At 40.7% G+C, this 28,000-nt stretch overlaps 1 protein-coding gene and 1 long non-coding RNA gene across 2 annotated transcripts in view; one reads left to right on the top strand and one right to left on the bottom strand.

Moving 5' to 3' along the window:
• The window catches only part of LOC124596716 (ATP-dependent zinc metalloprotease YME1L-like), a 168,381-nt gene that overhangs the window by 92,968 nt on the left and 47,413 nt on the right, over positions 1-28,000 (bottom strand). The window contains exons 7-8 of the mRNA XM_047135891.1: positions 26,646-26,889; positions 23,576-23,708 (exon numbers count right to left, since the gene is read on the bottom strand). Coding sequence (XP_046991847.1) covers positions 23,576-23,708; positions 26,646-26,889 — 377 coding nt within the window. The remainder of the gene's footprint in view (positions 1-23,575; positions 23,709-26,645; positions 26,890-28,000) is intronic.
• Positions 40-8,843, top strand: LOC124618742. Its single transcript, XR_006980053.1, has 2 exons — positions 40-238; positions 8,244-8,843. It is a non-coding gene; the product is annotated as an uncharacterized LOC124618742 (long non-coding RNA).

The following is a 28,000-nucleotide window of genomic DNA, read 5'->3' as shown; positions in this document are numbered from 1 at the left end:
GTGTGCTATCTTTGAGGAGAGGGCTTTGGAGAGCATGTTGGATGCTAACGGCAGTTAGCCTCCGGACTTGTATCTGTGTAGACGCTAAGTGTGAATAAATCTGTATATGAGAGAATTCTAGTTGTTTACCTACAACTATTCCATATTCCCTCAATAGTATTCCTCTAAAACTCATTGACTCACCCTTGGATTATACAACACACACACACTTAAAAACGATTACAGCAGTTGCAGAAGGGTGAGTACCAAACTGGTTCTTTTTACTGCAGCAATAAACATCACTCCTTGTACAGTGTTAGGACAGAGTTTACAGTATTGAATACTGATCACTGTTAACAGAGGCACAACCTATACACTCCCTGTAGAGGACAGAAGCCTTTCTATCACTGAATTAAGTCAGTTAATCGTTGTAAACAAACATCATAAATGAGTGCACATGTTTACAATAGTTAACTTAACCAAGTACCTCCGTATTAATCTAAAAAATAATTACATTAACAATAGCTTCAATTTCACTGTATTTACAAATGTTTTCCCCATATTAAAATTGATTGATTAACACATTCAACCCATGTATAGCCTCGATCATACAAAACGCAAAACCTTTGGTTTATCACATGCCAGATTTCTAGACAAGTGAAGTGAACATCCCTGAGTGGTTCATGGTATTTGGGTACAGGAAAAGATGCCATGATCACACTCCTCATCAGATCACTGTGTGCAGACTCCATATAAGACGTGACTGTGTTAAAATGTTTGTCCACTACACAATAAATACATGGAAACTGCATTGAAAAGAACTTTATGTTATGCAAATGTAGCTGTATTAGTGTTTTTGTGTTTGACCAGTTGCACCTACTTCTATTTCGTATATGCAGGATGAAAAAATTTGTACAAAGATACATCTATGTAGACTCAGTAAACCGAATTATACACTTATATTACATACATATGAAAACGCAAGAATTTTAAAATATAAATACATGCAACGTTTATTGTATGAGACATAACATCTTTGGTATCTCCTCGGTTATGACTCGCCACTTAGCCCAGGGAACACTGTATGAGGCTTGACAGTAGGTTTTATGGGGTAACTTATATTCAAATCCCTATATAATTCCTGGGAATTCTTCAGACACTCTGATGTATGTAGTTAATATTTATTTAATTAAGATTGTTGTGTAGCATATATGCAGTCGGATTCTTATATCTTTGAATGTATGAGTTAGGGTAAGCTTGACTTGCTTTGTATCTTTGGTGTGGATCACTGAATACATTGATAAATTGTAGTTTTATCCACTGGCAGAATTTTTCATTGTCCATAGCCACAGTTCTCAAGTCCAAGATGATGGATTTACCACCTACTGCAGACACATTTTACCTGGAGAGAAGTGTATAGTTGAGGCCCTCTCACATAAAAAATCTATCCCTACAATGCAGCAGTTATGAAGTCCAAGGTGGTTTACCACATACTTCCAGACACTGTTTCCCCATGGTGAGGTCTATAATTGAGTTCCTCTCACACAAAAAATCCGTCCCTGCAATGCATTCTGTCATTAACCCACCCACATATAAGACAACAGTGACATATTAGAGTTGATCTCAAAAGAAAGAGGAAGTAAAATTTTGAGCAGTGGTAACTTGTTCCAAGCTGCAGATGCAGGGATGGAATGAGTGTAGGTTCCTGACACATCTACCCGTGTGAAACATGAGTCACACTAGAGTAAGTTACCACCATCTGGATTGGTGACAGCTGGGTGTACGAAATGACAGAGCAGCAAAGTGCCTGCTGAGTGATGCCAACTAGTGGCTAAATATTGAAACTAATAAATTATGTCACACGTCAATTGTGTATAAACATATACTTGTAATAATATTTGAATATGTTGAAAAAGTACCAGTAATTATTATTAAATTACTTGCATTATTAAATGTATCCAGAGAACTTGGCTTAAAGCAAAGACAGTGTATTATATGGGGAATCCTCATCAATGGGCATTGGTGCACATTATTCTGCTGCTAAGTATCAGACAGTAATGAGAGTTTATCAGAGAAGCAGCAGGGCAAGATTGTGCAAGTCTTTGTTGCTCACAAGTGAACTTATGTGAGCTAAAACTGCTGTGCCTCAGGCAATGTGTTTATCACTGCTGCTGGTAATGGATTACAAGCCAGGAAAGCTGTGTCTCGATGATAACCAATATCCAGTCATATCCAACAAATGGTGTGGTTTTGTGCACTACTGCACAGCTTGGACAACACATGGCTTCTTTCCGAGCTTTGCTGTTGGAGGAGGATCAACTGCTTTCTATTACAGCAAGTAATATACCTGGACCTAAACAATATCACAGCTTGGGAAGGATGTAGCAATCTGCAGTGAGGTACACGGCAAAGCTAACTATGATAGCGACTGCCTAAAGTATTTTTTCATGTGTAATTGTGCGAGTAACAGACACTAATAAGCCACCATTACATGCAGTATTATCTGTGCTGGTATTTCTTAAAATTGTGCAACCAAGTTTACTTCAGTTTGCATGTTATATATACAGGGTAACAACTACTGAATTATATGAAATAAAATCATCATAACTTCTGAATGGTGTGTGTCAGAACTGCACAGTTGGCCACAGGGCACGACGAGAGTTAGTGGGAACGGTTTGGTTTATCGACAAAGCCCACTTTCATTTGGATGGGTTCATCAATAAAAAAAGTTGGCGCATTTGGGGGACTGACAATCCACATTTTGCAATCGAGAACACTCTTCACCCTCAACAGGTGACTGTGTGGTGTGTCCCACCATGGAATAATCAGTGTGATATTCCTTGATGGCTTGGTGACTACTGAATGGTAAGTGAAGGTTTCGGTAGAAGATTTCAACCACATTATCCGAAGTGACCCTGATTTCGACAAGATGTGGTTCATACAAGATGGAGCTCAACCTCATTGAAGCAGGAGAGAGTTTGATGTCCTGGAGGAGCACTTTGGGGACCACATTCTGGCTCTGGGGTGCCCAGAGGCCACTGGTATGGGCCTCAATTGGCCACCATATTCTATGGATCTGACAAGGTGTACAGCAATAACCCCAAAACCATTTCTGAGCTGCAACCAGCCATTCTGGAGGTCATCATCAGCATGCAACACTTCAGTAGGTCGTGCAGAATTTTGCTATTTGTCTGTGCCGCATCACTGCCAATGATGGCAGGCATATTGAAAATGTAATAACCTAAATCTGAATATCTGTAGTGACATTTACATGTTGAATGATGTGTGTGCATGCCATAATCTGTAACTAATTTACATTGTTTTTTTCGTATAGTTCAATAATTGCCACCCTGTATTACTGAATAATAATTATATTCTAATATATGACAACCAATTTGCAGTGGTTCCTATGCCACTGGATGCTATAGTAAGTAGCAACATGCACCTAATATGTCCTCGAGACCATCTTTGAGCAGAGATTATTGCAATAGATTGAAAACTACAGGTATTTTGCCACAACTTACGCTATTTAGAATTGGCATGGTGGTTTTGCACTTGATTTTAAAAGTAAAACAGTATGTGATTATAGTGCAACAAGTATTTAGTGATTGTAATTGTAAGAGTGAAAACTGGTTGAACAAGTAAGCTAAATGTTGTTCGCTAATCGGACAACCTGCAGCCACCACAGTGCATATTGTGTCTTCAACACAATGCAGGCTAAGTAACCAATTTGTTAATTGCATTAAGAGCCTTCAGCTCATGCAGAATCCCTTGTTATCATTTTTTTTAAAGTGTAAAAAAGCAAGTAATTTGTGCCTTCACCACATTCTGAATCAAAGAGTAATGTAATCGTATGAACCTTACCACATTTAATCATGTTTCCTGCAATATTATTCTATGTATTATGAAATGTCTTGAGGATTATCTTGAGAACTGAATTTCTAGATCTTTTTGAGTTCTAAAAAATGCTGAAGTTTCTCCCCTTGTCCAGTCATCTCATATTGATTAGTCATAAATTAATTCTGTTATAATCCACGTAATTGACCATCAAATTATTAACTCTTTTCTAAATTCTACCATGTGATAGCTGAGCAAAAGTAGTAAAAATATTCACCTATTATAAGCGTATGCCCCTGTCCTGAAGTCCAGTGCCACATGGTCAAGTGTAGTAGCAGTTTTTTCAGTATGGGGCATTGCAGCCACAAGGAATGAGGGTGGACACTTCACTTCTGCTAACCTAACAGCAAGTAAGGCTTGTAGTTTAATGGGCTTCGATTTGGGGTATAAGCTCCCAGAATCTAACAACCATTAACACAAAGTGTCAAAACTTTTCTTTGTTCTGTAATTCTTTGAAATAATCCAGCTGGTATAGCCCTTGCTTATACCCCTGTATTTAATATTATTGTTACTGGTGTTGTTAATTGTCGTGTGTACTGTGGCTTGCACTTCATGATGTGTCACATTTATTGTACTCTTGACAAAGATCTAAGATGCACACTCGATCATTGTAATGCAATAAACATATTTTATATCCCACAACCTTACAGTGTACTGAGACCAGACTGTGGGGCTGCTTCCATTTTCATTTCTTTTGACAATTCTTCATATATGTTTTCAGAGTGAATGTCTGCAGTTGTCACTCGACGCTCAAGGCTACGGGAATGGTCATCACGTCTACCTCGTCATCAGTTTGAATTAGAATATTTGTCATTATGCACTAACTTGTCATGATGATCATGATTATTTTGGTTTCCATCACATCTCTCATGGTGTGGGCTGCAGCCATGACTGTCCAAGTGATCGGAATGTTGATTGTTGATTGCTTGTGATGGTGCATTGTTATTAGCTTCACTGGACCACTTACTTTGCATGGCTCTTGCATCCTTGTGGGTCAAATCAGTATTTTCCACTACAGATAAAAATGCATCATTGTCTTCATTGGGTGCATTTAGCAGTTTTTTGCATATTGTGACTGGAAATTTTGCTTTTAGTTTTTGCAGTACATCTCTTATTGCACTAGCTTCATACCAATATTTTGTCTTGTTGATACATTTTTCTATGTAGTGGTGTAGGCTACCCTGATGTTCATTATATGGCTTGGCATTGAAAAGTGGCTTTCATAATTACTCTTAAACATTCCTTGATCAAATTTTAACCAAGGAGGCCCATTCAGACTCTTCATAAATCTGACAAATATCAGCAATTTCTGTGGCCAGGAGAGCTGCATTCTTCTGCATAAGTGCAGCCAAAAACTGTATTTTCTGGACATCATTCAAGTCGTTGGGTAGTACCCCAAGGAATAATTTTATAAAAATCATGAGGTGTGTCTGTCAGGTTAAAACACAATGAATTGTCGGTATCGTATCATGTTCTCCTATAACACTGCAGTTGCGATAAGATAAGTAGTTCTTACCGCGTACAAAACAGTAACGGTACTCACTGCTGCGTGACACTGCAGCTCTGTACTTGTACCTGCATGCAGGACATTCCCCACCAATAGGCACAGATGCACTGTCCATTGAACTGACAGAAGAGCTATCACTCTCTATAATCTGTTTTATTCATGTAACATCCTATTTCATAGCAGTGACTTCCACGACCATGGCCTTGCATCACTATTTTTTTTTCCTTGGTGATGGAACTTTTAAATTCCTTTACATCAGATTACAAGACATGCATTCTTGTTTTCATGCTCCTGTTCAGTGTGCTGAAGTGACTGATCAATTATTTTTCTAGTGCACCTGTCCGTTTCCTCTTTAACAGTGTGAAGTGTGGATTCCCTTTGCGTCTGTTGTTTGCATTCTCATTTCGGAATTTTATCCTCTAGTGCCTGATTGTTTTGTTCTCCCTCCGTCTTTAGCAATTGGCCATTTCTGATTTTAGTGTCTGTCTGTATTCATCAAACTGCTGGGTCATTAGCTTTTTATGCTCCTCAGCAAAAGTTTCCATTTTAGTCAGTAGATCTCTCTGTGCTTTAGATTAGATGTTTTCATTTGTTCCTACACATTACAGATTTGTTCAATTTGTGAAATTGTATTAGCTTTTGCTGTGGACAATTCATCCTGTGTGCATGATATTTGACTGATTTGTCTAGCCATATTTTTCAAGAAATTCATTCTTGGTGGCTTCCTGCATAGCAATGTTTGTAGTTTCCATAGCATTTCATCTATTTGATTAGTCAGGTTAGTTACTGGTTGGGTTTCTTGTTCATCTACATCTGATGAAACTGGTGACTTTTTGATGTGATTGAAAAAATAAAATACACACATCAAAAAACATTCCCAGAACTCCTGAAGATAGATGTTGACTGTGGATACTGTATCATAGACACAATCCCTTTTACTGTTCAGAGATGTCACTGAACCCACTCAAAGATGAAAACAACCATGCATGAGTAGCGCCTATAAGACACAGGGGTCCGACAACTGATCAGTTCCAGTCATTCCACCAGAAAGGAGGTACACAGCTTGTGTTGTCTGTAGTTCAACCATGCCTAGACGGTCAATACCGCGGTTTGATCGCATCCACATTGTTACTTTGTGCCAGGAAGGGCTCTCAACAAGAGAAGTGTCTACGCGTCTTGGAGTGAAACAAAGCAATGTTGTTTGGACATGGAGGAGATACAGAGAGACAGGAACTGACGAGACATGCCTCACTCAGGCTACCCAAGGGCTACTACTGCAGTGGACGACAGCAACCTATGGATTATGGTTCGGAGGAACCCTGACAGCAACACCACCATGTTGAATAACACTTTTCGTGCAGCCACAGGATGTCATGTTACGACTCAAACTGTGAGCAACAGGCTGCATGATGTGCAACTTCACTTCCGATGTCCATAGTGAGGTCCATTTTTGCAATCATGACACCATGCAGCGTGGTACAGATGGGCCCAACAACATCCCAAATGGACCAGTCAGGATTGGCATCGCATTCTCTTCACTGATGAGAGTCACATATGCCTTCAACCAGACTATCGTCGGAGAGGTGTTTGGAGGCAACCCGGTCAGGCTGAACACCTTAAACACACTGTCCAGTGAGTGCAACAAGGTGGAGGTTCCCTGCTGTTTTGGGGTGGCATTATGTGGGGCCAAATTATGCTGCTGGTGGTCATGGAAGACGCCTTAATGGCTGTACAATATGTGAATGCCATCCTCCAACTGTTAGTGCAACCATATCAGCAGCATACTGGTGAGGCATTTGTCTTCATGGACGATAATTCGTGACCCCATCATGTACATCTCATGAATGACTTCTTTCAGGATAATGACACCACTTGACAAGAGTGGCCAGCATGTTCTCCAGACATGAATCCTGTCAAACATGCCTGGAATAGATTGAAAAGGGCTGTTTATGGACAATGTGACCCACCAACCACTCTGAGGGAATTGCCGTTGAGGAGTTGGACAATGTGGACCAACAGTGCATTGATGAACTTGTGGATAGTATGCCACGACATATACAGGTATGCATTAGTGCAAGAGGACATGCTACTGCGTATTAGAAGTATCGGTGTGTACAGCAATCTGGACCACTACCTCTGAAGGTCTCGCTGTATGGTGCTACAACAAGCAATGTGTGGTTTTCATGACCAATAAAAAGGGCAGAAATGATGTTTATGTAGATCTCTATTCCCATTTTCTGCACAGGTGAGGCAAAACTTTTTTTGATGTGTGTAATACAGGAATATTAAAATAATGTGATACAAACCAACATACAAAAGTCACAACATACTTATGATTGAAAATTTGTTTCAGTTATTTATTTAGTGTGGCCATATACCCTGAAATGACTGTCAGTTCATGATTAAAACAATCTAATGTTGCACATGAACTATAGGTCAACATACAAGAAAACTGTGCAACTGCTATGACTATGCAACAATACTTTAATAAGAAGCAGTTGTGTACATCAAAGAATTCTAAAAAAAAATTACAGTTACGCTTCCATTACATGTGTGGAAAATGATTGTAGACCAGGTATATATTGAGTAACATATTTTCAATAGAAGATGCCCTCAAGCACTGCTTTCCCACAGCTGTTCGTAACATCATGTTTTATGCAACTTGTGTCATTTTGTTTCTCAACGGGTGTGGGTGTGTGGTTTATTTTGGTAAGAATTTGGATGGTCTACCTAGACAGTGTGTTTGATTACGTTACATTTTTATCAAGAGTGAATTTGTGTTTCTTCGCATTCTATAGTATATAATGTGAGATAATTGATCTTTTTGACATATGTGTTAAATTCTTTTCTGATTTCAAAGGAAAGAATGTTGCAGAAAAAAAGATGCTATATTGAAACACTGAGAGATCCAAACCCTTGGATGAAATTGTTTGAAGAAGTATCCAGTGAAGGTGACATGGCAGATAAATTAGAAGAGGATCCACTGGAAACTGAAGAAAATGTAATAACTACAAGTGATTACAATTCAGACACAGAAGAAGAAATGTCAGAGACAGAAATATTAGAAACAGAAGTAAATTATCTGCATTTGAGAGTATACATAGTAAGTACTACATCGGAGTAAGTACTACATTGGAAAAGATAAAGTTATGAAATGGAGAAAAATTAAACCAAAAGAAGCAGCAATATTATTACACATATACCTGAACCTACAGGAAATGCCCTTCAAACAAAATCAGAAATCAAATTTATTCAGTTATTCATAACAGATCCACTTATAAGAATGATACAAAAATCAACTAATATATACATACAAAGCATTCAGCAGTGATTCGATAGAACCAGAGATGCTAGATTTACAAATGAATGAGAAATAAGTCCTTCAATTGAAATATTGTTTGTGACAGAAACTGTATAAAGCCCAATAAAAAATGTAGCTCAGCTTTGGGATAACTCAAAAGGCATCAGTATTGAGACTTGTTACCTTTCAATGAGTGAAAAGAGTATTAGTGTGCTTTTTAAGTGTACCATTAAAGGTTTCATTTTTCTTTATGTAATATAGCAGAAAATGCGAAAAGATCATACAGTTGGGTTACAGTAGTAATTGTCTGTTTATGTTTTGCCGCAGCAAATCTACAGAATTTCGATTAATTGTTCTTTGCTCTCTCCAGCAATTTAACTGTTGCATACCTCTTCATTATTTAACACACATTTCCGGAAAGTAGCGTAAAATTTACATTGTTGTTTCAGAAATTTTGCACTGTTGTTTATGTTTACATACAGCTGCATATAGGAAAAATTTGTGGAATCATATTTTTGTGTTCATCTGTAATTTAACTGACTTATTCTTAATAAACTATTACGTTTATCATGAGTGAAAAGTGCTTGACTTGCCATAGAATTGTTAGGTCGGGGCTTTGGTGTGACAGGTGCTGTAGTTTTTTCCATGTGGGTGACTGCGGTGGCGTGGGTATAGGGGAAGTCAATGAGACTCATCTGTGGTTTTGTAGGATATGAGTAGAGATAGGAAGATACCAGAACACAAGGGGAAAATTGCCGCCCTACAGGCTGAGTTAGACAAGGCCAGGGGAGATTTTGACACGGTAAGGAGGGAGAAGGGTAAAGAGAGGTGGGAAGTGGCAACAGGAAGAACAGGCCTAGAACTTTGTCTGACAGCTTCATGGTGAACGTGGAAAATAGATTTGACCTGTTGCTTCAGTTAGAAGCTGGTGAGCCACAAGTGGTTGCAGATGCAGACAGGGCACAACAAACTGTCAGCAGCATATTGAAAAGTAAAAAGGTAGGGAAATCAGTAAAGAGAAAGAAAGTGTTGTTGCTAGGTAGTTCCCATGGAATAGGTGTTGGCCAACTTTTGCAGGATGAACTAGGATCAGAATACCAGGTCACCAATTTTTCTAAACCTAGTGCTGGTCTGGAGCAGGTGACAGAGGATTTAGGATCACTTTGCAAAGATTTCACTACAGAAGATGTTGTGGCTTGGCAGGAGAGCCAACACCGGGTTACTAGAGGAAGCCGAAAGGCACGCGTTTTAGCTCACGCAGGCTGGCGTGAGGTCTGGAACAGGACAAGGAAATTAGAATTTAGAAAAACGGACGTAGGTGGTGGAATACTTAACTTTAATCCGTTAATGAAGAACGTCGGTCTTGACGGTACATTATTACAGTATCAATAGTAACTGGTAATGGCGCCTTGCTAGGTCATAGCAAATGACGTAGCTGAAGGCTATGCTAACTATAGTCTCGGCAAATGAGAGCGTATTTTGTCAGTGAACCATCGCTAGCAAATTCGGTTGTACAACTGGGGCGAGTGCTAGGAAGTCTCTCTAGACCTGCCGTGTGGCGGCACTCAGTCTGCAATCACTGATAGTGGCGACACACGGGTCCGACATATACTAACGGACTGCGGCCGATTTAAAGGCTACTACCTAGCAAGTGTGGTGTCTGGCAGTGACACCACATTCCTCCCCCACAAATCGGCATACGGTGGTGGCATAAGGCTTCCGCCCGCCGAGGGGAGGACCCCATGTTGACGTATGCGACGAGATGGGGAGCCTAACAACAGGCGAGGCTGTGCCACCCGCACCCTGCCATTCGGACCGTGGGGAGCTAGGAAACGCCTGAAAACCTGCTCCAGGGTGCCCGCCAATATGCGGTGTATGCGCCCGCAGAGAGACAGGAGGGGCTGAAGGGTCGACCTCCATCGGGCCGGGGCACCCGACGAGCGAAGACGACATACGGTCCGGAGCGGGCAAGAGTTCCATGTCGGATGACATCCGGTCACGGGAAGCAATCAGCAGGGAGGCGCCCGGCGGTAGCAGCGACCCGTCCACTGTGGGCGTCGCCGGCTGGAGAACAGGCGACGGCGGTGGCGGCGGCGCGTCACCATGGGGCAAAATGGAAGGCAGCGTCGGTAACACCTGAGGCTGAGGTGAGCCAGTAGATGGGTCCCCAGGGCGCTGATCGGATGGCACCGTCGCTAAAAGCAGACGGCGAGCGGCAGATCCCATGCAACGACAGAGGCGCAGCTGGTTGAGATGCCGGCGCACCTCACCAAAGGCCCCCAAAACCAGATACATAGCGCGTCCGAGGCAGCGAAGAATGCGCCCTTCGAGCCAACGCCGTGAACCTCGGTTGTGACGATAGTAGACAACGTCGCCTGGAGCAAAGGCAGGTGTCTGACGCTGCACAGGAACCTGATGCGGCGGATGTAGCAAAGACATCAAGGTTCGATGAGGGCGACCGTGGAGCAACTCAGCCAGCGAGCGACCATCTTGGGGCTGAGAGCAATACGAGGACAAAAAGAGCAATAACGCGTCCTCCCGAGAATGCGACTCTTTTAACTTCAACATCTGTGACTTGAAAGTCCTGACCAATCGTTCAGCGGCACCGTTTGACTGTGGCGAAAATGGCGCGGACGTCAAATGTTGAATACCATTGGCCTTGCAGAATGACTGAAATTCTGCGGACATGAATTGTGGGCCATTATCGGAAACAATAGTCTGTGGAAGACCTTCAATGCAAAAGATAGCAGACAAAGCTTGGATGGTGGCAGATGACGTCGTGGAGGACATCCGGACAACAAAAGGAAAATTACTGAATGAATCTACCACAACCAACCATTGAGCATTCCAGAATGGACCAGCAAAATCGATGTGTAAGCGTTGCCAAGGGGAAGTGGCTTTTGGCCATGCAAAGAATTTCCGCGGTGGGGCTGATTGTTGTTCGGCACACACCATGCAAGAAGAGCACATATTCGTAATTGCGGCATCGATTCCGAACCAAGTACAGTGCTGACGAGCAAGTTGTTTCGTTCTCACTATACCCCAATGTCCTTGGTGGAGAAGCTGTAAGACAGAGGACTGTAACGAACGTGGTACCACGACCCTGGACTGATCATTATCAGAACGCAACAGCGAAACACCATGTCGAACAAAAAGTCTCTCCTTGTGAGCAAAAAATCGGCGAACCAACAGATCCCCGATCCGTGACTTTGACAAGGGCCATTGCGTAGCAACAAAACGCAGAACGGTAGCAAGGACAGGGTCAGCAGCTGTGGCTGTAGCTACACGACGAAAATCAATCGGAAACGGTTCGACCACGTCATCAGTTCCGAATCAATGAACTTGCAAGCAAGTTCGGAGGAATCAAATGCTCTATCCTCAGCAACAGGCGAACGGGACAACGCATCGGCGTTTCCGTGCTTAGCAGTGGACCGATACAAGATATCGTAGCGGTGCTGCGAGAGGAAAATAGACCAGCGAATGAATTTCTGCGCTGTACGTGGAGGTACAGGCTTGGTCGGATGAAAAAGCGATGTCTAAGGTTTGTGGTCTGTGATGATGGTAAAGTGACGACCATACAAGAAATCATGAAACTTAGTAACACCAAATACGAGAGCCAATGCTTCTTTCTCGACCTGTGAATAATTTCTTTGCACAGACAAGAGCAATTTGGACGCAAAGGCAATAGGGCGATCGTGCGATCCATCTCTGTGCGCAAGCACAGCACCGATCCCGAAATCCGATGCATCCACCATCAACAAAAGGGGATTCTGGGGATCAAATGGCGTAAGGCAAGTATTAGAAAGCAACGCTGATTTCAACTGGCGAAAGGCGCGTTCGCATTCCGTCGTCCAGACGAACGGAACACCTTTACGGCGCAAGCGATGAAGCGGAGCTGAAGTGGAAGAGGCGTGCGGCACATATTTATGATAATAGTTGATTTTTCCCAGCACACTCTGTAGCTGCTTCAAATGCTGCAGTGAAGGCAAGTCTTGTATGGCACGGAGGTGCTCGGGACTAGGATGTATGCCTTGGGCATTGATTACATGTCCCAGGTAGGGCGAGTCACGAGCAAAAAAGACACATTTGTCCTTCCGCAAGCGAAGACCATTTTGTCGCAAGACCTGAAATAATGTTCTGAGATTGGCTAAATGTTCTTCCTCCGTCTTTCCGGAGACCACAATATCGTCCAGATAGTTTGCTGCAGTAGGGACCGACGCACAAACAGTTTGGAGATATTGCTGAAACAATGCAGGGGCGGATGCACACCCGAATGGCAGTCGTTGGAATCAATACAAACCAAGATGCGTGTTAACCACCAAAACGCGCTGGGATTCTTCGTCCACCGGTATTTGCAAGTACGCATCTGCTAAGTCCAACTTCGAAAAATATTCACCCGGGCACAGTTTGTCAAAAAGATTATGCGGGTGGGGTAAAGGAAAAGTTGCAATCACTAGTTGCGGATTCACTGTTGCCTTGAAGTCCACACAAAGTCTCAATTTTCCGGTTATGGCAAAATTACTAAGTGTGATGCCCAGAGAGAAGCATGCACACTTTCAATTACACCTTGTGATTCCAAATCGTGTAATGTTTTTGCGATCTCATCACGCAATGCGTGGGGAACATTGCGCGCTCTGAAAAATTTCGGTTGCGCGTTTACTTTCAGTTCCAAATGTGCTTTATAGTTCGTAGCGCAACCAAGGCCTGGTGCAAAAATGTCTGCAAATTCTTCACATAGACGAGAAACACTGTCTGAAGGCACAGTCTGGTTCACTGATAGGACCTGATTTACTATAGACAAGTTAAACAACTGAAATAAATCGAAACCAAACAAGTTCGCTGCAGAAGAAGAACGAAGGACATATACTGACACTAGTTTTGTTTGTCCTTTGTATGTTGCAAGAAGGCAGCACTGTCCTAACACGGGGATCTTTTGACCTGAATAGCTAGTTAACTTAACATTTGCGGCACGCAACGGAAGTGTGCCCAGCAGTTTGTAAATGCCTTGATTGATCAGTGAAACTGCAGCTCCGGTATCGAGCTGGAATGGTATCACTTTGCCATTAATGTCCAAGTCTACAAAAAGTTTATTGTCCTGCTGACGACAAGAGCGACTGTCTCGTGCAATGTGAACTGACACTGGTACATAATCACTTGCAACTTGATGGGATTTCCGGCGATGTCGACGCACACTATTTGTGGGACGAACACAGTCACTGTTAGAGGGAGTGACACTGAGCGGAGTGGAATGAACTACATGAATTTCCATGGGCGAAGTTTCACGAGCCTGAGGATCCTTGGTTCGAATTCGGCGCGAAGCAAAGGGCCTGGAATGGTTGCGAGTGTCCGATCTGAGCTTTTTCTGGCAAACACTCTGAACATGTCCTTTTTTATTACAGAAAAAGCAAATAGCCTGGTGTGACGGGCAATTCTCATGCGAATGTCTAGTAGCACACCACGGGCATGATTTTAGCACTGCATTTGCTTGCCTGCGCGGCACACAATGATGAGAGCCTGGCGGCAGCGGCGCGGCCGGCCGCGAGGGCTGTTTACTGCTCCATGCAGCTCGCCCAGCGGGCCGGGTAACCTGACACACGGCTGGTGAAGTTTCAAATGATTCCTGAGCAAAGCCAAATGTGTCCTGCCGATCCAATATGTCCATCACTTGTTGAAGGGAGGGACTGACTAGTTTCAAAATCTGTTCCCTTATATGAACATCAGAAACATTCTGTGCAATTGCATCACATACCATAGTATCTGAATAAGGGAGTCCACACTGACACTCAAAAGCACAATCCCTAGTAAGGTCTTGCAAGGTTGTAACCCACTCCAGATTAGTCTGACCTGCCATATGTTTTGTAAGAAAGAAGGTATACCTTTTCGCAACTACATTGACTGATTCTTTGAAATATGCATCTAACGCAGACAAAATTTCGTCGTAGGACAGAGTCGCTACGTCGCGTCGGGGAAATAATTTGACTATCACACGGTACGTTTTTACGCCGACCGATGATAACAAAAAAGGCTGCCGCTCGTTGCCTTGAATTCTGTAGGTGGCGAGATGGAATCCAAATTGGCGTGACCACTCCATCCAGCTTTCCAGTGCAGCATCAAAAGGTCGAAAAGTTGGTGCAACAGCGTGTTGTAGCTGCGTTAGCGGTGGAGCGGCGGCTGCTGCATCGTTTTGCATTGCCCTTTGACCCTGGACGAGCTGTCCAAGGGCATCCAATAACGCCTGCGTCTGCTGATTCTGCAAGTGATAAAATTCGGACAGTACATCTGGAGATTGTGGCGAAGCCATTACACAAGTAAATCAGGGCAATATTGATAAGAACGCGGATTGGCCTCATCGCCAAATGTTGTGGGTTGGCAGGAGAGCCAACACCGGGTTACTAGAGGAAGCCGAAAGGCACGCGTTTTAGCTCACGCAGGCTGGCGTGAGGTCTGGAACAGGACAAGGAAATTAGAATTTAGAAAACAGACGTAGACGGTGGAATACTTAACTTTAATCCGTTAATGAAGAACATCGGTCTTGACGGTACATTATTACAGTATCAATAGTAACTGGTAATGGCGCCTTGCTAGGTCATAGCAAATGACGTAGCTGAAGGCTGTGCTAACTATAGTCTCGGCAAATGAGAGCGTATTTTGTCAGTGAACCATCGCTAGCAAAGTCGGTTGTACAACTGGGGCGAGTGCTAGGAAGTCTCTCTAGACCTGCCGTGTGGCGGCGCTCGGTCTGCAATCACTGATAGTGGCGACACGCGGGTCCGACGTATAGTATCGGACCGCGGCCGATTTAAAGGCTACCACCTAAGCAAGTGTGGTGTCTGGCGGTGACACCACAGAAGACACCTTGATTATAGTGGGTGGGCCAGGTAATAGTACTGACAGAGATCCTGGGTACAGTATAGAGTGTGACCTGGCAAAGATTGCATCAGCATCGAAGCATACTAGTGTTGAGTTTGTATCTGTTCCTGGGCGCCATGACCAACCTTTTCTGTCAAGAGAGTTAATTTGGAGTTGGAACAGCTGCTTATGTCGGGTGCAGGGTCACACATTGGTGTGGTTCCTGTTGATTCTCTCAATTGGTGGGATTATACTAGGCATGGCCTTCACCTCAACAGGAAAGGGAAGGGTAAACTGGCTGGGAAAATAGCAGGAAACTTAAAGGGGTGAGGCACTGTCATGAGTGATAAAATACCAGTGGTTATAGGGTTCAGAAAAGATTCTCTTATAGGGTATGGAGGACAGAAAGAAACTAAGTTTTAAGAGAGGTTAGGATTGAGGCAAACCTTCAGTTTGAGAAAGAAATCAAAAAACATAATTCTAGCTTATTACATCGGCATAAATAGCTGTTGGTTAAGAATTGTCAACAATCAACAGAAATTTCAATTCTACCCAATTTTAACTCAGTCAGTGTGAAATGTCAGCTATCTTTATTGCATCAAAATATTCAAGGACTGAGAAATAAAATTAATGACTTAATTATCTGCATAGATGAATTAGAGTCCTCAAACCCAGCTGACATAATCTGCCCCTCTGAACATCATGTGACCACTGGTATAGAACTTTTAAGTGTTACAGGATTTAGGTTTGCATCTCACTTTTGTAGAGCAGAAATGGAGAAAGGAGGAGTTGTCTCATTCATCAGGAAATGTCATAAATTTAAGAACATAGACATTCATAAATTTTGCCTGGAACAGCATATGGAAGCATGTGCAACAGAAGTAGAATTACACAAAAAATCCTTCATAATGTTAAGTGTATTTCGAGCACCTGCAGGTAACTTTCATCTGTTCATAAACCACCTTGAAGCTGTACTGGCCCTTTTAACAAGCAGAAACAAAGAAGTAAGAATTTCTTTAAAGTCTCTCCCAATAAGAACTTATTTGAGTTACTAACATTATCATTCAACTTAATTTCCACTGTAAAGTTCCCCACTAGGGTAGCCAATTGCTCACAAACAGCCATTGATAATATCTTTATAGAAAAGTCCAAAGAACAAAATTATATTACAAAACTAATAGTCAATGGCCTCTCAAACCATGACATGCAGTTCCTTCTGTTAAATGTTAATACTGAACAGGATATAAAACCTGTTAAATCTGAGCTCAAGAGGGTAATCAATAAGCCAAAAATTGATTATTTTAGGACACTCCTCAGAGACATTCACTGGAGTGATGTTTACAGTGCTCATGGCATGAATAAAGTGCTTACCTTATTTGAACACTGTTTTCCCCCAAAACTACCCAAGGTTAGAGCAAAGTATCTTGTAAAACAAAAAGAAAACTGTATTTGTCAATCTGAAACAGCTCTGATGTTGATGCTACAGTACATTACAAGAAATACTGCAAAATATTAAAGACTGTAATACAGAAATCAAAGCAAATATATTACAATGAAAAGATAGTCATATCAGATAACAAAATAAAGACAATATGGGATATAGTGAAGGAGGACACCGGTAGAACCAGACATGAAGAGGGACAAATAGCATTAAGAGTAAATGATACATTGGTGACAGATGTGTATAGCGTTGCAGAACTTTTTAACAAACATTTTATAGCTGTTACTGAAAAGATGGGGTTTTCAGGTTCTGTAGATGCTGATATGGAATACCTCAGACCAGACATTTCAAGTAACTTCCATAATATGAATTTGACCCTCACTACGCCAGCAGAAGTAACGTACATCATAAAATCTTTAAAATCAAAAATAGCTAGTGGGTATGATGAAATATCAGCACAGTTAATTAAAGAATATGATTGTGAGTTAAGTAACATATTAAGCTATCTGTGTAATCAGTTGTTTATCAGTGAAATATTTCCTGAACGGTTGAAATATGCTGAAGTTAAGCCACTGTTTAAGAAGGGAGATAAAGAAATAGCATCAAATTTCTGTCCAATTTCACTTTTGCCAGCATTCTCAAAAATTTTAGAAAAGATAATGTACAATCGGCTTTATAACCATCTTATCACAAATAACATACTGTCAAAGTAGGAGTTCAGATTTCTAAAGGGTTCTGATATTGAGAATGCTATCTACACTTACAGTGAAAATGCACTTAATTCATTGGACAAAAAATTGCAGGCAACTGGTATATTTTGTGATCTGTCAAAGGCATTTGACTGTGTAAATCACAATATTCTTTTAAGTAAATTAGAATATTACGGTGTAACAGTAAATGCTGCAAAATGGTTCAAATCTTACATCTCTGGCAGGAAACAAAGGGTTTATTAGGAAAGAGACATGTATTAAGCTATCAGGCATCATCCATCTGGGAACTGGTTACATGTGGGGTTCCATCTTAGGGCCCTTACATTTTCTTGTGTATATCAATCACCTTTCATCAGTTACATTACCAGATGCCAAGTTTGTTTTGTTTGCCGATGATACAAACATTGCAATAAATAGCAAATCAAGTGAAGTCTTAGAAAGATTGGCTAATAAAATATATGTGGACATTACTCACTGTTTCCTAGCCAATTCTTTGTCACTAAACTTTGAAAAAATACAGAAGCATCTTAACGAATCTCTATTTGAAATGTGAATTGTTTCAGACATATGGGATATAAAAATGAAAAAGCTGGCATACTATGCTTACTTTCATTCCATAATGTCACAAGGGATTATTTTGGGGGTAATTCATCAAGCCAAGCTAAAGTTTTCTGGGCACAAAAACAATCAATAAGAGTTATATGTGGTGTGAGCTCAAGAACATCCTGCAGAAGCCTGTTTAGGGAACCAGGGATACTAACTAGTGCTTCCCAATATATTTATTCCTTAATGAAATTTTTCATTAAAAATATATCACTTTTTCAAACCAACAGCTCAATTCATGGAATCAGTACTAGAAATATGAATATCTTCCAAGGATTTAAAGTCACTTACTCTTGTAGAAAAAGATGTGCAATATTCAGGAATACACATTTTCAATAACTTGCCAGCAGCCATAAAAACTTAACAACCAATGCAATTCAGTTTAAGAGAAGCCTAAAGGATTTATTGGTGGCCAACTCCTTCTACTCCACTGATGAAATTCTCAGTGGAACCAACTGATTTTGTGTGCACCATTTCATTGTAAATAAGTGTGTGTGTGTGTGTGTGTGTGTGTGTGTGTGTGTGTGTGTGTTTGTGTTTGAGGGTGCATGACACGCCCAACAGGAAGTCCCATGCACTACTTTCCACCTCATAATTACTACAGTGACAGTCAAGTGAGTCACAGTAAAATGCCCACATATGGTCCAAGGTTCTTGTGAGTTCTTCCTGTTCCATGTGAAGAAAGCCACGTATGAGTGTCCTTTGAAAGTGATTACAAGTAAAGCCAAATACATCCAAAGGAAAGGGTCATAGTGACTCTTATTGATGGCAGAGGTTCTTAAGTAACATGCAATGGTCAGTGCTATAAGGACGAGGTTTAATAATCAATGGAACTCTCTTTTCAATTACCTGTCACCATTACAGGACCATCATCTTAAATACCATCTATTCACTACTCTACATACCTGACCATCCCTTCCCTTCAAAATTCTTTCTAGAGAAAACCTGACCTACTTGAGTGTTAACCTCGACTCAACACTTCTTGCTTCCCAGGACCAAACCCTAGCTGCCCATAAAGGTTGGATTTGGATGGAGCAACTATCTGCGCATGTAAAGCAATGCTGTAACAAAACTCAGTACAGACTCATCACGTGGGGACCTTCACATCAGCCACACTTTTAATCTTCTTAATAATAGGCACTGTGTATTGCTGCCTCAAGCACAGTGTCACACTGATCCCACCCCTACCAACCTTCAACCAGTCGGCCCATACCAATAGTGTTGCCCATGAGGAAATAGTTTAGCTGCAGAAAAGTTGCAAGTGAACTCCTACAAATAGTGTGAGCCAAAGACTCAATAGAATAAGTCTGAAATGAACTGTGTAAAAGTCAACTAATTTCAGGTTCAACCATAGCCATGAATTCAGAGGGATGAATTCTTCTAAGAGGAGAAGAGTATAACACTGCAAGCCAAGGTACGGGAGCTTTGGCATAATCATACTAGTTGCTATAACCCACTGACAGAACTTTACACAACAGTGCCCATCCAGGAGCCACAGCATTACTGTCTGGCCAGTGACAATGAAGTTACTGTAACTTAGGATGCTTCAGTGTGACTCCTGCCATGACCACTCAACAACAAGTCCACCCTGATGTATACAAATACTGATCACCCAGCCAGACTGGGCATCAAATCAGCGTGTCATTGGGTTGAAATTTGCTGCAGTGTGGGCTTTTGTTGTGAGACCACATCCATTCACCCATCATCCTGACAGGATTTCTTGCCTGGGTGGTCCAGTCGCAGCACCAATGTTAGCCAAGGGTCAAATTGAGGCTCTCCCAGCTACCAAGTTACTGATCATATGCTGACACCGGTAACCATCAGCCAGAAATCAAGGCCATGTTTTGCACCCAGCCTGTCTACTCTCACCACACAGCTGTCCGCCCCGGTAGCTGAGTGGTCAGCGTGACAGACTGCCAATCCTAAGGGCCCGGGTTCGATTCCCGGCTGGGTCGGAAATTTTCTCCGCTCAGGGACTGGGTGTTGTGTTGTCCTAATCATCATCATTTCATCCCCATCGACACGCAGGTCGCCGAAGTGGCGTCAAATCGAAAGACCTGCACCAGGCGAACGGTCTACCCGACGGGAGGCCCTAGCCACACGACATTTCCATTTACCACACAGCTACACAGGTGCCCCAGTCCCCTTGCTAGCAGCACAGCCAGGCCACACCACCATACTAGTACCTGACACAGTGCAGACACCACTGCCATGGAACACATACATAGCAAGGTCAATCCGCTTCTGACCTGCACTAGATGTTGCCTCTGCAAGCATCTTCATGACTACACATGAGGCTCTCTGGTATGTGGCGTCAACGATAGCCCACAATATGTTCTGCTGGGCTGAACTCTTTACCTGAGCTTGTTATGGTGTATAAGCACACAGCACCTTTCAGCAGTTTGGAGATCAAAAACTTTTGCTTTTCATAAGCTTCTGTAGCAAATGAAGCTATCTGCTTCAGCACAACTGGTAAGAAATATTTACACACAAGAGCACTAAGAACTAGTGGATGATTTTCCTTACTTCCTTTTTCTAGTTCCGGCACTATATACCTGGGGTAGAAAGATGAAACCAGAATTTGGTTGCAAATAATTACACATCTGTTGTTTGAAACTGATAAACAATGTTTTATTCAAAATAATCTCCATTGCTATTTATACATTTCTCGCACATCTCCAGTAGGCTATGAATGCCACGGAAAAAAAAAAAAAAGTTCTTCTTTTGAAGCAAACAGTCAGTGAGCCATTTTTGTACATTTTCATGTGAATTGAAGCACTGTTCAGCGAGAGCGTGTCCCAGTGATGCAAATAGGTGATAATGGGATGGAGCCAAGTCCGGAGAATAAGCTGCATGCCCTAGTATTTCCCAACAGATCGCCTGGATCATTTCCGTGGCCCGTTTTGCTGTGTGTGATGGGGCATTATCATGAAGCAATATAACTTTGTGTTGCCTTTTTCTACATTCCAGTCAATTTTCACGTAATGCTCAATTTAAATTGATCATTTTCTGTTGGTAGCAATCAGTGTTAACAGTTTTAGCAGCTCATGAGAGATGACACCCTTCTGATACCACCAAACACAGAGCATTGTATTCTTACCAAAGCAGTTTGGTCTTGCAGTGGATGTTGATGATTTGCCTGGATTCATCCATGATTTACAACATTTAGGATTATCAAAATATATACATTTTTTGTCACCTGTCACTATTCAATGAAGAAACAACTTTCTTTTGTATTGGCGAGCACCATGTCACAAGTGGTCTTTCAATTTGCTTGCAGTCTTTCACTCAGTTCATGTGGAACCCGCTTTCCCACTTTCTGCACCTTTCCCATATCTTTCAACCAAAGAGAAATGGCTTTCTTCATCACATTCAATTGTTCTGTGAGTTCCTGTTGAGTTTGAGTATCATCTTCATCCAATAAAACCTGTGGTTTGTTGTCTTCAAACTTTTTCAGTGGTTTCCTGCGCTTGTCATTTCTCATGTCAAAATCACCTCTTTTGAATTTTTCGAACCACTTGAAACACTGTGTTTTGCCAAGACCATGTTTGCCAAAAGCTTCGACAAGCAATTCTGCAGCAGTTTGCTCCAAATGATAACAGAAATCCAATGCTGTCTGCAAATCGTAGTTCGTAGGCACAAACCTCGACATGTTTACGGGTTTGAAACAGAAACTGATGCATGGAACTTGGGCTACTGTGTGTTGACATTCGTCATCAGCTGTTACAAGAAGCAGATGGTGCTGCAGATGTGGTCTCAAGGGCCCTACAGTGACAGCTAGCACCATATATAGGGAACTTCCAGTTGCATTCTTCTACACCTGATACATTTCTAACTCTGTTCTTTCATCACAAGTTTGCAAGTGTGTACTTGCCACAAAATCCAATATTGTATTTAGTAAATTCAAGAAGGGCGCTGATGGATAAAACATGCTTTTTCCTGTGATGTCATGGTAATATGTCAATTCATTCTACATTCTACATGTTAATTGGTTGGAATCAGATGTTTGCAGGTTGAACAGTATATTTACGTTAGTACTTTCATTATGAAATATCCACCAATGGTGGCAGATGATGAAAGTTAATAGAAGTAAGCTATGTATCTCGAAAAATTTAAAACTCTTTATGAGCACACATAGTTTAGAATTCTGACCTTTAGAATTTATTGGTTGTAATTAATATTAAAAAGTGATTTATTTAAGAAAATTTTAATTTTACTTTTGTAAGAAGGTAATATTAGATTATTTTAATACAAACAGAGTGTAAGACAGTAAGTATTATACACACAAAGACTTATGTTGCATTTTGCCTGTAGCAGCATATGAGCAGGCAGCTGTATTTTCTGAATACAGTATTTTCCCTTCGGTGTGAGTTGGTAATGGTATGCACCCACTTGAAGAGGGAACCAATCTATTGTAACTGACTAATGGGAAATAAGTAAAGGTTTCAACTGTCTTTGACTTGTTTGGCTCACTCACCTCAACCAAAGGACACTTATACCTTTACCCGTTTCATCAATACAGTATCAGTTCACAATCAAATGAAGCAATCTACAATTGCTGTTGCCAGACATTGTTTTAGATAAATAGTTTTTATTATCAGATGTTATTTTCATAACCAATTTGACAATGTTGGTGCTCTCATGAGAGGTTTAAAATAATCTTATCATGGGAATTGACTGAACTGAGCTCCAAGGTATTTTCCATGCATACAAAGTAAAATTTATCAGATTTTCTTATGATACTTTGTTGTTGAAGCCACTGAAGAATAAGCTGTGGGAAATACTCGAGTGCATACACAAAGTATACACTAATATAAAGACATTTGACATTCAGTTGAAGAAACAATGTATTTTGAACCTACAATGACACATGTAGGTAAGTCCTTGGCTCGTGCCATTATACTCTCTTCTTCTTAGAACAATTTGACCATATGAATTCCTGACTGTGGATAAACCTGAAACTAATCAATGTATACACAGTTCATGTCAGATACATTCTGTTGAGTCTTTGGCTCACACTATTTATATGAGCAACTTTTCAGCAGCGAAGATATATCTAATTGATGTGTCTTTATGCAAAACACACCATACCTTCAAGCTACATGATGATCTCTCCTTGCACCCTACATATGGTCAATTGTTATTATATTGCTGTACTGATGAGCACTTAAAATGTTTGGTTTACTGATGCCAAAGCATCTAGCTTCAATATGGCAAGACAGGCACAGAGGTACACATAGAAACACATAGATACATACAGGTAGATAATAGAGTGAAATATAACTTACCCATCCATTTCAGATAATAACTGGTTAATTGTTTGGTTTGCATAAGGATGGAAGTCTGAGCTTGTACGTTTTGCTCCAATGGAGTCTATTTCATCAATAAATATTATACATGGAGCACAGGTTTTTGCCCTCCCTGTGAAGGAAAGGTTAAGAATAAGATAGTTGGATATTTGCATAAATTCTTATAAAAATGAAAAATGTTATCTTGAGCTCTGTGTTTAACTTGTAAAAAATGCAATCTCTTTTTGGAAGACTGTTAACAGGATTGTATGATGTGTTGCCAACTTTCAACAATAAAAGACGGAGTGTTGATGATGAATCCCGCGAACCATACGCGACTGGAACAGAAAAGGGAGGTAATGACCGTGGCACGTAAAGTGCCCTCCGCCACACACTGTTGGGTGGCTTGCGGAGTATAAATGTAGATGTAGATGTAGAATCTTTCTTAGTTGAAGGCCACAATTTGTAAGATGACACTGACTTTTCCAGAGAGATGAACTAATGCAATCCACCTAGATTACCAGCCGACAATATTTGTTCAATCTTTCAATTAGTTCCCATTCATCATGTTTACTCTAAATATCCCTCCATGAATTGTACATTATTTTTAAGTACAGATGGATAGCCTGTCATTCCCTGCACAACTATGTTCTTCAGTACTCAACAAAACTCCATACTGGCTACAAAGTACTGCAAAAATGAGCCACAAGGAAACACTTATCAAAGTCAGCCGACTGACCACACATGGATTTACAATTGTCATCTTAATATCCTTTACTTGTGCAAATGGTCTTCCAGATTAAGTTTGCGATTCTCTACTAGTAACTGCTGAAGAATGGCTCAAAAATTAGCTTCACAGTACACTGAAAACAGCAGGCTAAGCAGGCTAACTAATTCAAACTTTACAGCTTTTCAGAGAGTTTGCTTGGTTGGAAACAAGCAGCATATGACCCATTCTTTAAACCTAGAAAATAAATAAATGAATAAAATTTATACAACAGCATAGCAATATTTAAAGAAAATGACAAGAGGCCCAACATTTAGCTGCTATTCTATTACTACTGTGTGTAAAAGGATGAATAACAATCCTCTGTATAGTGTTTTAAAATTCAGCCACCATATTTCCATCTCTTTTGAAGCATCGTCACCTAAAACCCTGCAGATATGCAGGACTGTACACATAATCTATTTCATGTATCCATCATAGTCAAACTCCAATGTAGTTTATGGAAATCACATCTGTCTTGTAGTATCACATGTACAGTTTGAAACTATTTCCAGTTCCTCAACGAGAACTTTGACAGCAGACACAAATTGGTTAAAACTATCTGTTAGGCTACAGCACACATCTAGAACAAAATTGCTGCTTACATCCGAATTGTAGAACAACAGCGTGGAATAAGATTTGCCTATGAAGCAGACAAAAGATTATTAATTTAATTTCTTAGTTGAAAATTAAATATTTTTCACTGCCAAGCTATGAATGGAAGTGAATGATTCTCATTCACTTCTAAGATCTGGATTTACAGCATGTCTGTTTACAATTATGGAATACACAACACAATGGCATATTTTCCACAGCTCATATTTATTGATTCAACAGAAGGCTGCATCAGTTCTATATATGCTGATACATCGTACACTGCTTAAAAATTGCTAAGGAACAGAGACATTATTGGACAGGAAAACGAAAAATGGTACGGATTTCACCACTTGAAAAAGAAAGGTAACAGACATAAATAACATTCATGTTTGACACAGGTCAGACTCCCAACATAAAGGTTGATACCAGATGCTCAGTAAGAAATATGCCCTCCTCAGGCACCAATCACATTTTTTGCCTGTTATTCATGCTGGCTACCAAACTGCTGAGGAGTCCTTGTTGAATATCATCCCAATCCTTGGTCAAGGCAGTTTTCAATTCTTGCACGGTTCAGAAAGAGGACACTCATTGAGAAACAAGAGCATCGCAGGCATGTTCTAGATGTCTAGGTCCAAGGAGTATGCAGGCCACTCCATATGTTCCATATCTTCACTTTCCAATGTGTCTGACACCTCAACAGTCATAGTCAACAGAAACTTGGGATGTACCACACCCCTAAATAGACAGTCATGATCCAGAATAATCTCCTTCAATATCTCAGTGCTGTCACTGTACTTCATGCAATGATACACAATGGTGCTTGGTCATTGCACATAATGCCTGCACACACCATAATGTCTAGGCCACTGGTGACATTCATGAACATTCTATGTGGTGTTCTCCTCTTTGTCCACACTAACTGATGGTCAAAATCACCTGCCACATCAAAGAACATTACTCTGGACCATTGTGATTGACCCCAACCAACATGCTCCCTACACCAATGAAATCTTTCTCGATGACGGAGTGGTTGAAGTGGGATGCCTTTAACAGGATTCTAAGCATACCAACCAGCCTGATTTAATCACTGCAATATGGTTCCAGCAGAGACACGCGTAACAATAGCAGCTACAATATCTGAAGTGATCTGCCTATAAGTGAGATATCTGTTCCTTTACTCCACTATGGCTATGTATTGATCCTCCTGTGGTGTGGTGGTCTGTCTATGAGAACTGGCATGCTTTCACATAGCGTTTCCAACCTCAGTGGCCTTCTTTTTAAACTCAAGATGACACTTTTGGTCAAACCCATTATTGTGGCCACAGTAATGATCCTCTCACTAGCTTGGAGGTGTCCAGCTGCTTGTCCACAATCATAGGCACTCAAAAGATGTCTTGCAGACATGTTGCTTTACCACATGATTTGTTGTACTAATCAGCTCCACAAAAACCTTCATCAAACACTGTACTGCATGAATTGTCAGATGCATGCAGAGTGTTCATAGACAGTCTTCACTGCGGTTAATACTTCCCACCATCTACAGCTCCTTTTACTATTGTTTGTCTGGTGTTCCATAGCTACTGCCAGTTTTTCCTTAGCAATTGGCAACTGTTCCTTAGCAAGTGTCAATTGTTGTTGAGCAGTGTACTCTGTGGTTAAGATAGCCATGAAATAACAACAATTAATAAAATTCTTCTTGAAACTCACTGAAGAGATTGCGAACTCTTGCAGCTCCTTGGCCAACAAGAATGTCATCAAATTCTGAACCAGATGAATGAAAGAATGGCACCCCAGCTTCACCTGCTACAGCACGAGCTAGAAGGGTTTTTCCAGTGCCTGGAGGTCCAACAAGCAGAATGCCTTTAGGAAGCTTGGCACCCAATGCTGAAAACTTTTCTGGATTCTTCAAGAATTCAACTAAACATTTCAATTCTTGTTTTGCCTCATCAACCTGAAACACAGAATATATGTCAATATTACATAGATTTTCCCTTCACCAATATCATGAAATAATGTACATGTCTAAAAGTTTTGCTATTAAAACTTTGAGAAAGGTGATCAACAAGATACTACATTTTAATTAGTCATTAACTTTATTGCCTTGTATTTTGTCAAAAAGCATATATGAACAGTGCGTTGTATAAAAAGCATTATTTTCTAGTTTATTGTTCAGAAGATGACTATTTGCGTTTTATCACTCAGTTCAGGGGCACCCATGCATTTCATGGGCCCCTACACAAACTTTTGTTAGGACCCCCCAAGCCTTCTCATCCCACAGGAGTTAATTGTCTGAAATACTGATTCTTCAGTACACTGTTTTGCACTTTAGTAATAAATAAATGCTGTTCGCACAGCACACTCTCAATAATTTATTTATTAAATGAATGACCATATTTGAATAAATACAAATATTAGTACACACAGTAATAATAACAATAATAGCCCCTAAAACAAAGAAAACTTAAATTTATTGAGAAACTTTTGCAGCGTACTTTGCTACCTTGATTTAAATAGTAGTACACACAATAAAAATAATAATACCCCCTAAAACAAAGAAACCTAACATTTATTGAGAAACCTTTGCAGCATACTTTGTTATCTTGATTTAAAATGTCTAGCTGAAACTGTTAGCGAGTCAGTTAAACGATTCCTGACAACTGTAAATGGAATACTGATTCTTCTATTACTGCAGCTGATTAAGTTATCCATTACATTTCTGAATATCATTTTAGAAGCACATGCATGCTCTACTGATAACAGCAATAAATGATTAAGTTTCTCTTGGCCTAAAATTGATCTTCAATTATTGATTAATTTTTGATTAATGCTAATTTACCAAACTCTCTATCACCTGAAGCAATAACCACTTATAAGATGGTGAAAATCTAAGTGCAATGCAAAGTTCATGAAACACAGACTGTATCCTCAACTTATAAATTTAATTTAGAAGAACAAACATTTATTTTTTGTTGTCTTTGTCAAACCCAGAAAAGTCCCCACATTCACGGACTTAAATATTTATATCTCTTCAAAGAGTTTATCACTCATATCATAAAGAAAAG

This window comes from Schistocerca americana, chromosome 1, assembly GCF_021461395.2.
Source record: "Schistocerca americana isolate TAMUIC-IGC-003095 chromosome 1, iqSchAmer2.1, whole genome shotgun sequence".
In the NCBI taxonomy this organism is placed as follows: Eukaryota; Metazoa; Arthropoda; class Insecta; order Orthoptera; family Acrididae; genus Schistocerca; species Schistocerca americana.
Note: the sequence above shows the minus strand (reverse complement) of the source record. Positions and strands in the feature narration are given on the sequence as shown.